The 16,522-nt window shown below is 38.8% G+C and overlaps 1 protein-coding gene across 2 annotated transcripts in view; it reads left to right on the top strand.

Annotated features, from left to right (window-relative positions):
* The window catches only part of slit3 (slit homolog 3 (Drosophila)), a 247,995-nt gene that overhangs the window by 148,577 nt on the left and 82,896 nt on the right, over positions 1–16,522 (top strand). For both annotated transcript variants that reach the window (XM_086016387.1, XM_086016396.1), the window contains one exon: positions 14,754–14,825. In XM_086016387.1, the coding sequence (XP_085872513.1) occupies positions 14,754–14,825 (72 nt within the window). The remainder of the gene's footprint in view (positions 1–14,753; positions 14,826–16,522) is intronic.

Raw genomic sequence — 16,522 nt, 5'->3', positions numbered from 1 at the left:
TGAGTGGGTTAGGGTATTGTGAGCTTTATTGGCGCTTTTCTGCTAATTACGGTAGTAAATGTATGCATTTGAGGTTAAAATAAGATGTATATAAATGCGTACATGACATGAAATATAATGGGAATTCATGTATATTTACAAAGAATGAAATGGTAATGGCTAGATGGATGTTTCTGTTTCCCTTTTAGCCGATAGTGTCACTGCCGGTTCATTATATTTAATATCATGTCACTGCCGGTTCATTATATTTAATATCATGTAGGGGGAAAAATATACATGTTTTATCAATAGTTTCTAATGTTACATTATTTTCTATTATTTGTCTTTGTTTACTTTAGAAAAGAGAAAAATTAACCAGCAGGTGGGTTGAATCAAGACATCATGAAAAAATATGGAAAATAATTTTTCGTTCGGATTTTGTGATTTATAGGGATGTCACAATATTGGCAATATTGCGATATTAAAATTGCCACAATATCGTTGTCGTCATGTCACAATATTAATAGCAGCAAATCTGTTTACAAGCCCTAGGTGTTTCCTTTTCCAGTTCCAGCACCCTCTGGTGGTTAGTTTATTAGTGCAGTGTAATTTAATGCACGTTTTTGCCACCTAATAAAACCCACGCTAATCGCCAGAATATACATTTTATTGACCCATGTAAACTTTATTGATTTAAAAGAAAAAAAAAAATGAAAATAAAAAATCCAAACATCTTTTAATAGTCCCTCCAGTAACATGTTAGTATTCAATAGTATTTGACAGTCAGTGGGTGACTAGTTTTGGTACATTTTCCTGCATGACCTGGTTAATATTTAATACAATTGTAGTACATGTTCGGTCTCTATTTTAAACCCGACCTGTGAAGTCATCCCTGCAAGGAGGTAACATGACTGGAGGAACAGATGCCTACTAAAATAATCTAACCATCTAGTAATGGTACTAAAATGGGCCATTAGAATGAAGAGTTGGTATGCGAATGTGCTGATGAGCATTATGCTTTAATGACGTTAAAGCAGGGAAATCATTACATATGCACACACTAACGCACAATGACTCCCGAAAGTTGTTGCGGCTTCCGAGTGCACAGCTGTTCATGCAATACCAGTGCCACATTTAGTGACTGATGAATATCGGCAGCATCGCACAGGAGGAGGCTAAATTAAATAACATATTAAAGAAATGCAATTACAGTAACCCCCTGCCTAGTTCCAGTTTCTATTCGCATCTTCACATTTTGGAACCGATCTTTCAGTTCCATTTGAATACTTTTGTACTCTTAACACTAGAATGCCGAGAGGTTTTTTTTTTTTTTTCTTTTACAACAACTACTGAAGTACAAATCTGTGTGATATTTGACAACTCTTCTGGCTACAATTAGCCAATTAGCCACCTTTCATTTGTAAATTGGCCATGACCTGCCAAATTAGCAGGGGATATGGCGGTTTCTTAAATGTCGAGGAAATATTGTTGAAGTGATACATCTCAACTGAGGCACTGAGATCTTTGTATGTTGGCGAGGAGCTAAGATAACTTGTCGGATAACAGAGAGTCCTTTAAAGTGTAAATGAACTCAAACGCATTTTTTGTCGAATGTTCCCAGCAGGCGCACTAGTCGAAACACGGCATTCTGTTTGATATTGCGTTTGTGGAATATGAGTTAAGCAGCAAAATCCACCCGTTTTTAGCCATCTCGGGGGGCGGCCATTTTGTCACTTCTGTCGACTGAAAATGCTGCTCAGGGCTCAGGTAACGACCAATCACGGCTCAGCTTCAGAAAACAGGACAGCCGTGATTGGTCGTTACCTGAGCCCTGAGCAGTTGTGACGTCATTTTCAGTCGACAGAAGTGACAAAATGGCCGCCACCAGAGATGGCTAAAAACGGGGTGGATTAACTCTGATTGCATAGAACACAACATTTATCAGAAGGCCTTGTTTCAAATAGTGGGCTTGCATAGAACATATTCTTGAAAAAAAAATATTTGGGTTGACTTCCCTTTAAGGGTTAGGTTGCAAAATGAGCTTAAAATGATATGCCTGGGGCAAACAAAATCTGTGAATAAGTGTGTCAGCGGGTGCCAAGACGTGAGCATGCCGGAGGTCCACTGTAGTAGAGTAAACTGTGTTTATAATCCCCACGCCCTAATCAATGTTTTTTTTCTCCAAAAGTTTTCATATATTTATTAGTTTATTTATAAAGGGCCACTCACTCATCGTGTGCAGCCCGTGGGCTGCCATTTGTAGCTCATCCCCAACCCTAATGAAGCAATAGAAAATGGATGCATGGATGGCCATTTAACGACGTCAACTTGGCGACAGCATGATTGATATGCTGCTGTTAAAAACAATCGTTCCATAAATGCAGTAGAAAGGCTCGGCAGTCACGCAGATGCTTGATGCTTGTCAAGCCCAAACAATGACTGGCGGACGTGAAAACGAAGGAGCAGTCGTGTGCTGGACCACTAAAACGACCGATACGTGCAGTAATGATTTGAGCATTTTGTGGTTGTCTGGTGCCTCTGACGGGCCTCCAACATTTCTGCCTATATTTACATATTTAGAGCCAGACCGCGATCGACCCTTCACTTCGCTTGTATTGATGGCGTTGTGATCGAGTGTATCAGTGGAACAATGCGGGATTGTTGTCGGGTCAGAGCGGTGCAGATTTCTGCTGTATACTCATTTTGGTTTGGCCGCCCCCCCGTTTTTGCTTTTTGTGCCAGTCAGCGGGTTCAAGGTCAGTGTCAAGGTTAAGGCTGTGAGGATTTGGAGGGGGCAAGGGTTGATTGTCAGCTAAAGTCAGTGAACGGCAGCTTCGGCGCTGTTTTGCTTCAGCTTTTGACTTCAGTCAAAGTGGAGGAAATGATGACTTTTGGCTTCTTCCAGAAAGCAAAGCGAAACGGCAGGGAAAGCCTACTAGAACAGCCAGAACTTTATTTGGAGTTAATCAGAGGCATTTTAAATCATGGCACATATGTACTGATTCGCATTTAACATGAATGTGATTGGTTTATTCTGGAAACGGGGACACCCCTTGTGACAAGACTGTGCGCACAAAACTCTTCCTTTTATTTCTTCCTCCCTTCCTAACTCACCTCTCACCATCCCCGATCCTTCCTTCATTCCTTACTCCCTGCCTCCATCCTCCCTTTCTTCCTTCTTTTCCTTCCGAAATACAGTACCTCAATTCTGCCTTCTCTGCCATCATGACTTACTTGCGCCTTTTCCTTGATTTTCTTTCTTTTTTCCTGTCTTGCTCCTGATTACCTCAATTCATCCTTCTATTTCTTTATTCCCTTTCTTTTTTTTATGTGTACCTTTCTTCTTTTTCCTTCAACCTCTAAATCACCTTTCACTATCTTTCTTCCTTCCTTACAACACCTTTAAAACTGCTGGGTGCCTCCTGCGCACCTCCTTTTCTTCCATTCTCCCTCAAACTATACTTTCCTACCTTCGGTTCTCACTTGTTTCTTCCCACTCTGTCTTTATCCCTCCCTCGCTACCTTATCCTTTCAATCCTCAAAATCTCCTTTCCTCCCTTTGTCTTCTTTTGTTCCTCCCTTCTGTCCTTGTTGCTTCTTACCTCCTTTCCTCCCATACTCCCTCATTTCATACATTCCATCTTCGGTTCCTCCCTTTTGCTACTTTCCTTTCATCCTTCCTTCCTTATACCATTCTTGCTTCTCTCTCCCCTCACACATCCTTCATTCTCTTGATCCATCCTTCCTTGCTTGCCTTTTTTTATTGTTTCACTGCCCTTCCCTGCCTCTTTGCTTTCTAGTGTCCGTCCGTCCATCCATCCGTCCAATCTAATATCTGCAGTCATTGTAGCAGCTCTACCCTTCTGCTTTCCTTCCTTGCCTCCCTCCTTTTGTCCTTCCTTCCTTACTTCTTGCTTCTCTCTGCCCTCACACACATCATTCTCTCGATCCATCCTTCCTTCCTTCCTTGCTTGCCTTTCTCCTGTCTTATTGTTTCACTGCCCTGCCCTGCCTCTTTACTTTCTATGGTCCGTCCATCCAATCGAATGCATCTGCAGTCATTCTAGCAGCTCTACCCTTGTGCTTTCCTTCCTTGCCTCCCTCCCTCCTGCCTTCTTCCATCCTTGTACCAAACCGCACAGAATTGCAAAATGACCAGCATCCAGCATCTCCCCGTGTCCTCCGTGTCAGCTAATACGAAGCAAATCTCTGTGTGGTTTCCAGCCGCAGCATTTGTCAGTCGGCCGCGCTCACAAACTTATCATTTGCGCCCCACGTCAAACAGGCGCATACTCAGAATTGAGTCCTTCTTCCGAGAACTTTTCATTTGCTTTTCATGACAGTCGCTTCTTTTTAGCCCTTGTGGCACTCCAACCAATGTTTTTGCTGCAATATTTTCAGAGAACCCCTAAGCGAATCCTGCACGTATACGGTTTTACCGAGTTGCCAAACAGCGTTAAGTCAACTCTGCGCTCGTCTGATGTGAACTTAAAAGTGCGGTAAAACTGAAGATGTGGCCGTAAATACATCGGCCGCTAATGATCTCGGCCCCTGCGGTGCTTTTTAGCCTTCAAACACTTTCCCAGGGTGGTTTCCAATGGCAACCTTGTGGAAGTCCATTGCGGGACAGCGTGCAGACCATCACTTCACTTTATTAAACCGGCGCAGACATTATGTGCGAATGCATCTACGCTAGGTGTGCGTTTAACAAAATGGCAGTGGTTCAAAAAAAATACCAGTAAAGAAGACATTAAGCCCCGTGGGAACGTTCAGATGTGAGCGTTAAACCACGAGAAGCACTTAACTCCTCAACCTAAAGGTCCTTAAAGTCTGTTGAAATGTCAATGGTGCAAACAACTGCCTTGTCAAAAGAGATGAATGGTGAATGAGAATTATTTTTGATAATTTACATAATTTGAACACAAAATAGTTGACATTGTTTTGGAAATGTTATTTGTGCTTGTCTAGGAGTGAAACTTATACAGTGCTGTGGTTGTCATGTTTACCACCAAGTACCACCTAAAAAAAACAAAAAAACAAAAAAAAAAAAAAACCTTAGCTCACCACCATAATGACCAACATTAAAATACAGTTGCATAGTAGTGTTTTTTTTTTTTTCTCCTTAAAAAAATAGAATAGAAACTGGAATTGAATAAAATCCTTTCGGTGATTCTCTATTCTCTCACCTACGACTAGAGGAAGCCACCAGTGGTACAAGTACCACACTGTACCACAGAATCATTTTTCTTACCGTATTCTTTCGACAGAATCAAGTAATTTATTTTCTATTTACCTTTTCAAAGGTTCTAAAAAAAAGAGCATGAATAAACAAAATGTTATCACATTCATAGATGCATTTTTCTGAAACGCCATGACTATAAATTACAACACATGTTAAGATCTATATTGCATAAGCTTTAATTGGGCAAACTTAAAAAGAAAATATATCAAAACCCTGATGGGCTACCAAAAAAAGGAAAGATTTTTGAAATTGTCGTCAAAAATCCATTTAGGGACACAAAAAGCCGTCTCTGATTGAAATTTGCTGTTGACCAGTGTAATTACTGTATATAAAAGGCACAAACAATTCATGTGTGGTATGAAGAATAAAAATCATAGCTAATGAATAAATGGACCATTGTAATTATAGTATAAATGTTTACTTTGCAGAGTTGAGTACAATATTATCTGATTCAGTTGATATTCATTGCCTATTGTTATACAAAAACATTAAACTAAACACTAAGATGCTTTTTCTGTTTCTTCATATTTTTACCTATATTAATGTGATAAGCATTTTTATTTGGTGTACTATATTTTTTTCCTAATTCAATGTCGTTAACGGTGTGCTTGAAAAGTCCCCAAATGAGACTTTGAAAGGTGTGTGAACCCTCCCGTCCTTCCAGATCAGCAGTTTTATTGACCGATTCAGCAAGAAAAATGGACACCAATGCCCAAATCTGTTTTTTTTTTTTTTTTGTTTCCTCCTCCCAAACGGTGTGTGTAAGCACAAAAAGCAAACATTAATATTTATATTTAGTGAGATACATTCCCACCGTCCACTCGGGGTGGGGTTGGGGGGGGGGGGTTAGGTCGTCACGTCATTCAATTTCTGAGAGGAGATGGTGACACACATTAGCAGACTGTGAAAGGGGGCTAAAGCAATGTGTGATGAAAGCAGTCAAGTGGTTGTGTGAGCGTGTGTGTGCGTGCATGCGTGAGTGTGTGTCTCCCCACCTCATCATCCTCCTCATCTTCAAGCTTCTAATGAGGCCCCGGGCCAAGATGCTGAGAGCTCTTCATCAAACTCAAAGAGCCCTTTAAGCTCTTTTGATAGTTGGAGCCTTTTCAGCGCTTGTGTGGGAAAACATTGACGGACATCAATTCCTGCTGGATTTCGGCTCAGCGTATGGCTGCGGACTCGCAGTTTAAACTTTTATGTTATGATATATTATAAATGGGTCAGTTTTATTTTGATATTTTTGTCACTTGTAAAAGACTGAAAAATGGATGTTTTACACGGTCTGGAACCTGAACTTTGCGACCTCAGCCAGCTTGTCATGAATATCAAAATAGGCTTCAAAATACAACAAAGCTTTGTGCTGTATGCTGTGTTAAACTACAGCGCTACATTACACCATATGCTGCATTGCACTATACACTAGGGCGAGGCCGATATGGATTTTTTTTTTTAGGCTGATGATGATTCCAATTTTTGGCGGAATAAAGTTCTGTTCACAGATTAATCGGCTGAGTAATTTTGGGGTACTTTATTAAGTTTGAGTTTCTAATCTGATCTAATGTAATTGATTTTGGAAACGCTACTGCCACCTGCGGCCGAAAAATGAAATTGCACACGCCTTTCTTTGCGTGTTCGATGCACGTTCTGAATGACATTATCGCTTCGTACATTTGAAGTAGAAAGCCATTCGTGCGTCACTTTTCAAGCCAAGTCTCCGCTCAAATTTCTGGTCGCCGCTGTCACATTCATCCGTTGGCGACACGCTATTTAGTTTGACACTTGACAATTTGAAAGAAGCGTAGGAAAAAACAGGAAGTATGCTATTTATTGACCGTTCTATCCTCTGTCATCCTGCTTTTTATGCTTACAGAGAACAACGGGTGTAAGCGCATTTTCTAATGTACTAATTTAATCTTTGGGCACAATAATCGAGTGATTGGAGCACTGTTTGTATGATGTTTGTCTTATCCATTTCTCTTTCTCTCTCTTATATATCTTTTTTTTAATATGTTTGTGTTATTTTAAGTGTGTTAAAAGTTCTTTAAAAAAAAAAGCCACACGACAATATGAAACCGCTGCTGCTCAATATCACACCACTGCATTGCAGCACCCAACAAGACACTGCACTCTTCGGTGCTACCTTACGCAATAGCGTTTCATTTCACTACTGATCTAAAATACAGTAAAACCTCTTAACCACTTTTGCAAAAGTATATAAGTTGTTTATTGCGTGGGTTATATTGCGGGAACATCTGCTCACAGATGAGAACTAATGCTGAAGATCGGAAGTGAGAACGATCGTATCGAACGCGAAGTCAATGTTGCTCATCAGTGCGATCATAAAGTCACGTTGTTGTAGTTGGCCTCTAATTCAGGCGCTCGCCGCGCGTATCGACCTGCGTCTGACGAGCCTGATTGAGCGTGATAGAGACTAATAGGAAATTCACTTTATTATACACGCGCACTTGTTTTATTGCACAGGCGCACACACACACACTCGCATTGGCTGTTCATTGGCAGACTTTGTGGAGCCTGAAATTTAAATGAAATCAAATGTCAATAGCGCACAAAGAAACATCACAGATAAATGTTACAATGGGAAGATTTTTTTTTTTTTCTTTCTCTTAACTTACCGGATCCGAAAAACAAACAAAAGATTTATGTGTATTCTGAAATGAGAATGACCTCAGTGTTCATCTGGAGATGTCGGGGAGTTGCCACATGGGCTGACAGGGCATCGTTGCAGCGGGATTGCGTTGTTCGATAGCCGTTTCCAGACATGAGCCAGATTGTGTTTCACAGACTTTGCGGGGATTGATCAGAAGTTTTCTTTTGCTGGTGCCACCCGAGTGCATTCTAAATGCGCGTGATGGAGCGTGTGCCTTTGTATGTATGTGTGTGTGTGTGTGTTGGGGTGGGATATAACATGCAAAGCTTGTCTGTATGATACTGCCCCCAGGTGGCCAAGATGCGTACACCAGAAGGAGTGGCGCAATGTTCATTGAAGCGAAACAAAAATTGTCAAAAATTGTTTCACATTTTGTTCAATTGTGTCATTACTGTATGTTTTTATAAAGTGCAATAATGTAGTTTTCTTTTCGTTATTTTTTTTAAAATACATTCATCTTTATTGTTTTTTTTGGGGTTTTTTTGTGGGTCGTTGGGGATGGGATGGATGACTATAATGACATTTCCATTCATTTCACGAGGGAAAGATGATTTTAATTACGAGCATGGTCATGAAACAAATGAAGTCAGTCAAGGCACTACTGTAAAGGCAAAATGCATCTTTTCAAGAAAGGAATTTGTCATCATTGACATTAAAATTTTTCAATATGCGTTCCAGTACAATTTTAGCACTGTCAAGTGTGTTGTGTCTGTGATATTAATGAGTGCATCGTCTCCTTTTTGCATACCCCAGAAAAATAGTCAACTACCTCACGTGGCAAAAAAAACATGTATACACAGCCCTTTTGTCCAGACTAGTCATAAATCTGTGTGAATTTCTAGATTCTGAAACTGATTATAATCTTGATACAACATAAGCAGAACATAACTGGAATTTATTATTTCCCAAAAGCCTGAGAGCATTTTGTGTTGTGGGTTATAATTAATTGATTGCGAAGAATTTCTCCATTGTTTGGAAGTGATTGGAGTTGATGAATTCCCTTAGAGGCAAAATGGAGTGCACTGATTAGCTGCAAACAGCAGGGGCGCTGTTTTTCAGTCTCAACTAGTGCGCTGTCCAATGGAGGAGGAGGAACAAAATGACAACGCAATCCAATACTAGTACAATTATATTGGTGATTGTTTTAAAGCAATTGATTAATTTCTTGCAAACCTTACATATTTAAAATATATATATATATATATATCTATGAATAAATAACTTTTACAAGACTAAATAATATTCTTCAGTCAAACTTAAATAAAAAAAAAATCAGTTTGCTTTTTGCAATTGATTAAAAGGTGCAAATGATTCAAATTGTCATGCCAATTAACAATTAGAAAATTCATGCATCTTGTTAGCCTAACAGCGTGATCACCTGGGTCATGTCTAACCTACTGTGATAATATAATTTTATTTTATTTGTAGATAGTCATCCAGGTCATGGTAATCTGTAGTCTGACTTTCCTTAGTTTTTTTTTATTGTGTGGTTTTCAAATATGTCTTCAGCAAATATTCTATTAGGCTACCAATATGTTTTAATAATATCAGATCTATGATGCATGAGAGGCCTTTTGGTGTCGAGTTTCCTAATACTAATGATGCTGGCTAGCACCCTGGAATTTTGCGGGCAAACTGCAACATGACACAAATATTCAAATTTGAGGATTTTCTTTTTTTTTTTTTTTTAAACAAAGACAGCGGTTCAATTGTGCTCGTGCACACAAAATATGAGCCCGCCTCAGCGGGATCAACACAAACAATTCAACAGTCATTTCATTTCCACCAAGAAATCTTTGTGTATTTTCCGCCAACCGCACGTACAACTCTCACTTAATGCTTTTTGCGACAACACAAACAATACCTGAGCCAGTCGGAATAGAAGGCATTTAAAGTGCCGGCCGTCGATAAACTTAAGTATAAATGATCCTTGCTGTTTATTTTGACGAATTCAGACCAGTCACAACTGTATTAAGGCAGTGATGTTTAAGGGTAGCGGTGGCGGGAGAAAGTGAGTGGGAGGAAACTTGACAGGGAAATTGTAGTAGGGGCGATGATTGTTATTCCACAATTAAATTATATAGACTGGTTGGAATCACCCCTGACAGGGCCGACCAGTGTGTGTGTATTTGGAAGTGACCGAGTGTGAAACTCAATCCCTCCACCAAGGCCACGGAGGCTACGCCGGCCGGGAGAATGTGGAAAGTGAGTCGGAAGGACGGGGGAATTAAAGGGAACGAGAAGTAGTAAGATCAACAGTGCGGAGCACAGTGTATTTCGGGGATGAGTGGGTGTTAGCGTAAACACGGAAACTCCCGCGTAATGAGTCCATTTGGACCACTTGTGACAACATTAGCTTCAAACAAACCATAACAAGCGCTCACTATGGGGTGTTTGTGTGTTTGCCTGCTACCTTTTAGCTGTTTTCAGTCATTTGAAATGAATGCGCTAATTGTGGTCAGTATTTTTAACCTTGTACTTGTGCCAGTGTTTGTCATGCAAGATGACACTATGAAGTAGCTTTATTCACAGTGAAGTGAGTGTCTATCAAAAGATAGTTAGCCAGACAGATCAGCAGACATACCAGTGAAGAATTTGTGTTTAGAAACTACCAAGCAAGGCAATTTTAACCTAACGATCATGTTATAACGCATTTATTACCTAATAATCCTGTACACTGCAATTATTAAATACCATGTTATATTAATGACTATGATTGCGCAAGTGCAATGTTGTTGCCTATTACAGAGATTCAATATAACACATGCGTTGCGTGATTCCCGTCAAATTGTTGAAAGCACATTACACTATGACCATTGTATGTTAAACTTAATTATAGTATGGTAAATAGGTATGACATTCATTACTCCAAAACATGTTATAATGTTCTCATAACACATGAATAACCAAATTAATAAAAAATGCATTTACCATACAAAGCTCACGTTTCTTCAACATTTCTTATACAGTGCCTGGTCATACTCATCAGAAATATAACATTAATTATGTCATTGTAAAAACACAATTATTACACTGACCATCTTATAAGACCAAATTTTTAACAAATGTATCATACTATCATGTGATTACACATTTGTTACATTTGTAATTCAATATCGTAACACAAGACAGATATAATATAGCAGTTGCTATTTCTGTCAAATCATTTATTACATTGTGACCATACTATATAACACATTTATTACGCTATTACTATTACACTAGGCCATGGAATAATCATGTTGTCGCGCTTTTTTTAACACAGTGACCATGTAATACCCATTTATGTATCAAATAACATGTAACAATAATGCAGATATGATTATTAAACATACATTGCTGTAACACATGTATAACCTCATATATATTTCAAAACACTTATTTCACTATGAATATGGTGTAACACATTTTCATAGTAGGAACACATTTATTACCCAATGACTGTTCAAATTAATTTTAACACAATTAACGCACATTTATTACATGATCATTATTACGCTATTATTTTTCCCAAGTCTCATGCTGGCTTTCGCTAGTTTGTTTCATAATGTATTGATATAACTGTTGGATTTATTTATTTATTTATTTTTTTAAGAAGTAGACTTATCTAAGTACTCTGGATGCTATGTTGTTGTGATGGCCATCATGCAGTATCTTTGTCTACAGTGTATTGCAGCAGCATAATTTTCTTGAACAGGTATACATGAGGTGCTTTTTGGATGCATTTGGCCATCCCGTGAGTGTTGTTTTGTAAAAAAAGGCCGTCTTAAGGAGCTTTCAGTGCCTTGGGAAAAAAAAAAAGGAAAAGTTAAAAAAAAAAAAAAAAAAAACCTTTTGGTCCCCGCTGAGTTGCTTTGAAGGAGCAGCTTTATGTCTTTGCATCACTTCCTCTGCTTTCTCGTGTTGTCTAACTTTATATTCAGGCATGAAAACGCATGAAAATCAATAAATGTTTGTGAAGCCGCCAGTGCGAGTTTGGATGTGATGACAGTCGACTTCGCATTTATAGCGACACGCTGGGGTTACAGGATAAGAAAGAATAAAATAAAAGCGAGGGGAATATATGTAATAAGTTGGAGAGAATTGCACATATATTTCTCCATTATGTTTTGCTTCGAGTCAACCGCTTTAGTGCACAAATGAAAATGGAGACTCAAACTAAAAGGATAAAATGAATAGTAGAGTAGAAAAATGGCTGCAAAATAGGTCCATGCCGTTTTTTTTTTTTTCAACAATGCAATAACATTTTGTTTAGAAATACAACCAAGCGCCCCATAAACACAACAAAATAATTTTCACTCATGGAGGCAGCACTTCATCTCCATCATAAAACCATGACGAACACACGGGGACTCGACCAACCCGAGTGATTACATGTATTGACAAATATTCAAAAACAGTCATATTGTCTACATCTGATTATGATCTTAATCATGACAGTAAAGTTATATAAGTTCCAGAAAACAAGTTGCAGTCTTACAAGTTTTACATTTTATTGAAGAAAAATGGATAGTTTGAAGTAAAAAACAATGGTATAGTTTCAAGGGGGAAAAAAATGCAAATTTTCAAGATAAAATGACATAAATGTTTGCAATTGAAGTCGTAATATTATGAGAATAAAGTTGTATGTTTTCCAGAAAATAGTTTTTTTTTTACATTTTTATTTTTTTTTTTAGATAAAACAGTCTTGCATTTTCAAGATTTATCTTTTGGTAATTTGAACATTTAGGTTTAAAAAAATGCATACTTCTAAAGGAAAAATATTTTAAATGTCAAGAATTGTATATTTAAAAAAAAAAGTCACAATATATTTTTCAAGAAAAAAAAGTATGTTTTCAAGATAAGAAGTCATTTTCATGATTAAAGTTGTAATATTCTGAGAATACGTTTATTTTTTTCTAGAAAATTGTATATCGTATAGGTAAAAAGTCTATTTTCAAGATTCACATTGTATCCTGGCAAGAAAAAAGTTCATTTGATCAAGTATACTTTAAATAAAATCCATGTCAATTTTAAAGAAAATTGTTACAGGGGAAGTCAACCCAAAGTCAACCCAAAAATGTTCTCTCTGTGGTTGTGGAATATGAGTTAAGCAGCAAAATCCACCTGTTTTTATCCGTCTCAAGGGGCGTCCATTTTGCCACTTGCTGTCGATTGAAAATGACATCACAGTTGCTCAAGGCTCAGGTAACGACCAATCGCGGCTTAGCTTCAGAAAACAGGTGAGCCGTGATCGGTCGCTACCTGAGCCGTGATTGGTCGCTACCTGAGCCCTGAGCAACTGTGATGTCATTTTCAGTCGACAGAAATGACAAAATGGGATGACTGAGATGACTAAAAACAGGTGGATTTTGCTGCTTAACTCATATTCCACGAATGCAATATTAATCAGAATGCCAAGTTTAGACTAGTGAAACCGCATAGAACATAACATTTTTGGGGTTGACTACCTCTTTAATAAGATAATTTTGCATAAAATAAGTGTTATATTATTTTCTAGATAAGTCATATATTTTTAAAATCGAAGTTGTAACGTTACAAGAAAATACAGCGGTACCTCTACTTTCTGTCTCTTCATATGAAATTTTCAAGTTACAAAACGCATCAACAGAAAAATATTGCCTCTTGTTACGAATGAAATTTCAGGATACGAAAGGTAAAAATACAGCATTGGCTGCGACTCTCAGCTCCAGAGTTTCCTGAACGCAGCATACTCATAGCTGCTCTGCCATTGGCTATTACCTAGCATCTTCCTGGCATCCCATTGGCTAAGAGGGACCTCTACCGTATGTGTCTATGTGTGTAGATAGATATATATGTGATAGATATGTCTATGCAGCGTCCTCGTCATTCGCCCCTCGGGCCATGAGGTGTTCCGATGGTTTTACGTGAATTAGAAAGGAAAAGAAAAAAAGGAGAAAATCGTTTGGTCCATACAAACAAAGCAAGAGATAATAGAAAAGTATGAAAAAGGGATGTGTTTGGTTGATCTCGCCAAAGAGTATGTATCGACAGTCACCACGTTACCAAATCAGTTTCTTACAAAACGCCAGGCAAAAACCACTTCTGAGAGAGAAAATGAACCAAAGAGGGCAAAAAGCGATGAGGACAGCAATTAAAAGATAAACGACCATCATTTTTATTCTTTACTCTATTCTTAGTTTTTTTCATTATGCACATCTCTCATTTATTGTGAAATAATCTAATTGTAACATATATGTGTTACATGTTTTCATGCATTTTTATCCTTTATAAAACATTTATGTCTGAATATTGGGTTTGCTTGGAACGGATTAGGGCATTTACATGGAAAACACGTCTCTACTTAGAAAATTTTCTACTTAAGAAATTTCTTCCAGACCCAATTAATTTCGTAAGTAGAGGTACCACTGTATCTATTTTTCCAGAAAGCGGATTAAAGTTGTAATATTACGAGAACAATTTTGTCTTTTTACAAAAGTCGATTTTTTTTTGGTGGGTAAATTTACGATTCCAATGTCTGTATTGTACTGTTCCATTTAGTTGAGGTTGGTCATCACATGTTCTAGCAGAATTTGAGCTCCATATGTACTTCCAGCCAACATATTGTGATCTTTGAAAAACACATGAAAATAAAATGCTAGCGTAATCTGTGGCCATCGAAATGTTGTTCGAATTTTACGAGCAAGTCAACAATGTGTTGAAATTGCCGCTTTGGAGAAACCAGCCACTATGCCGTGAGGAGTATTTGTATGTATTGTGTCCGTTGGGGTTGGTGTGGATTGGAATGAAATTTGTGATGTGCATCAGCGCACGCTTCCCGGAACTCTGCTAATGAATCTGTTTTTCCTCTCTTGCACTTGCTCTCTCTATTTCTGTGTGCAGCACTCTCAACAACAACAACATCACCCTCATCCCGCTGTCCAGCTTCAACCACATGCCCAAGTTGCGGACGCTGTGAGTACAACACACACACACACACACACACACGTAAAGTGCATAACGGCTAACTTGGTGATAATGCACAAACATCTTTCGTCGCCAATTTCAGCTCAGCCGTGAAACTGTGTGTTTTTTTTAACGGTAGTCGAGCTCACAAAACGGGCCAATAATGGTCTGCCTTTCGTTGGCTTTATAAAGTTCGGAAGGTTTTTCCACTCATAGTCGTTCGATGTCATTCAAAAGAGAACTAACAGTTATTTCGGCGCTAACCTTTAATATTGATTTGTTGAACATTTTCTGGTTGTATGCAGAAAATAGAAACAAATAAATCGCTGGCACTCCCCTTAATTCGACTGTTGCCGGATAAATTAGGCAATCTATACACTGTATATACATATATTATTGAATTTATAAATAACTTGGTTTCAAAGTTTCATTGCGCTCTAAGATGTGTAAATCTTTCACTCACCATTCTTCACCACGTCCTTTTTCTGCCACATGCCCAGCCTCGCAAGTGATGTGCGTGTGGCTCGTACCAGTGCACGCTGGGTAATGTAGTATAGAAGTATAAGTAGAAATAAAGACAGGTTTACTATTAGGCTAACAATTTGTACGCCTCATTATATTTACTTAATTTTTTTTTTCAATTTCGATGACCATGAGTAATACTTGTTGTGGTGCCTTTGTATCGATTATCGGTGAAATAAGGAATTTGATCCCCGGCAGAAAAAGAACTTTGCCCCCCCCCCAAGCCAACATACAGTGTATGAAAGGCCACGACACACAGTACAGATTCGCCAAATCCACTTGTGCGTTATGCCCGTTTTTTTTGCTCAAATCTGAATGGCAGCTCCCATCTCCCAGCCAATCACAAAATGCTCTTGTGTGTGTGAGCTTGTCCCGCCGCTCCAAATCAGCCGCACAAAATTGGTTTTCGGGCAGCGGCGCGGCTACAGGTTGGCGGCAGATTGAGTGGCGAATCACCAATATCCAATATCTTTTCATCAGAAATCCTCGCGCGCAGCTTCTGTTGTCTGTCAAAGCCGACTGACTGAGTGACTGACTGCCTCCCGCCTCGGCTTCTTAAGCCAACACCGTTTGCATGTCAATGCTCCGCTTCGTCTTCTCGTCCATTACCCCTGCCATGAGTCTTCGCTGTCATGTATTTCTCTGTAGGTACGCAGAATTAAAGAAAAGCACGACGTACTTTTTCAAGAATTTGTGTCTGATCATGTTAGCGAGCAACATGAAAATTGCCAAAGCATCTGCGTTAGCATTGATGCTAATAATGTCCAATATGTTATCGTTCTAGCTAACATTTAGTTGGCAGAAGATACAATTCTCTCTGTGACGAGCCAGTGGTGATACAAATTTGAAGCCGTTGAGGCAAAGTTGTTACGTATTGTGACTTTTAGTCGGATTTTTATATTTTTGCAGTCACCTCTTGACGCGATGTCTCATTCTATAATTCAATTAAACGACACTTGCTAAATTCATATTTAACGGTGATAAAAATGTGCCCTTGTGGCATGAGGACGCACACGCACGCACACATAACCACAACCACACACACGCACACTTCTGGCCAAGTACCCAAAAACGATGTGTCACACACGCACGCGTGAAGACCTTAGTTTCCACAAACACCGAGCACAATAAAGCCAATCAAGTGTCCCCAAATCTCGTGGGCGCCACACAAGCGCACCACACAC

This window comes from Filicampus tigris, chromosome 2 (genome assembly GCF_054856515.1).
Source record: "Filicampus tigris isolate MCC_2025a chromosome 2, RoL_Ftig_1.0, whole genome shotgun sequence".
Taxonomy (NCBI): domain Eukaryota; kingdom Metazoa; phylum Chordata; class Actinopteri; order Syngnathiformes; family Syngnathidae; genus Filicampus; species Filicampus tigris.
This window is presented reverse-complemented; position numbering and strand designations above follow the sequence as displayed.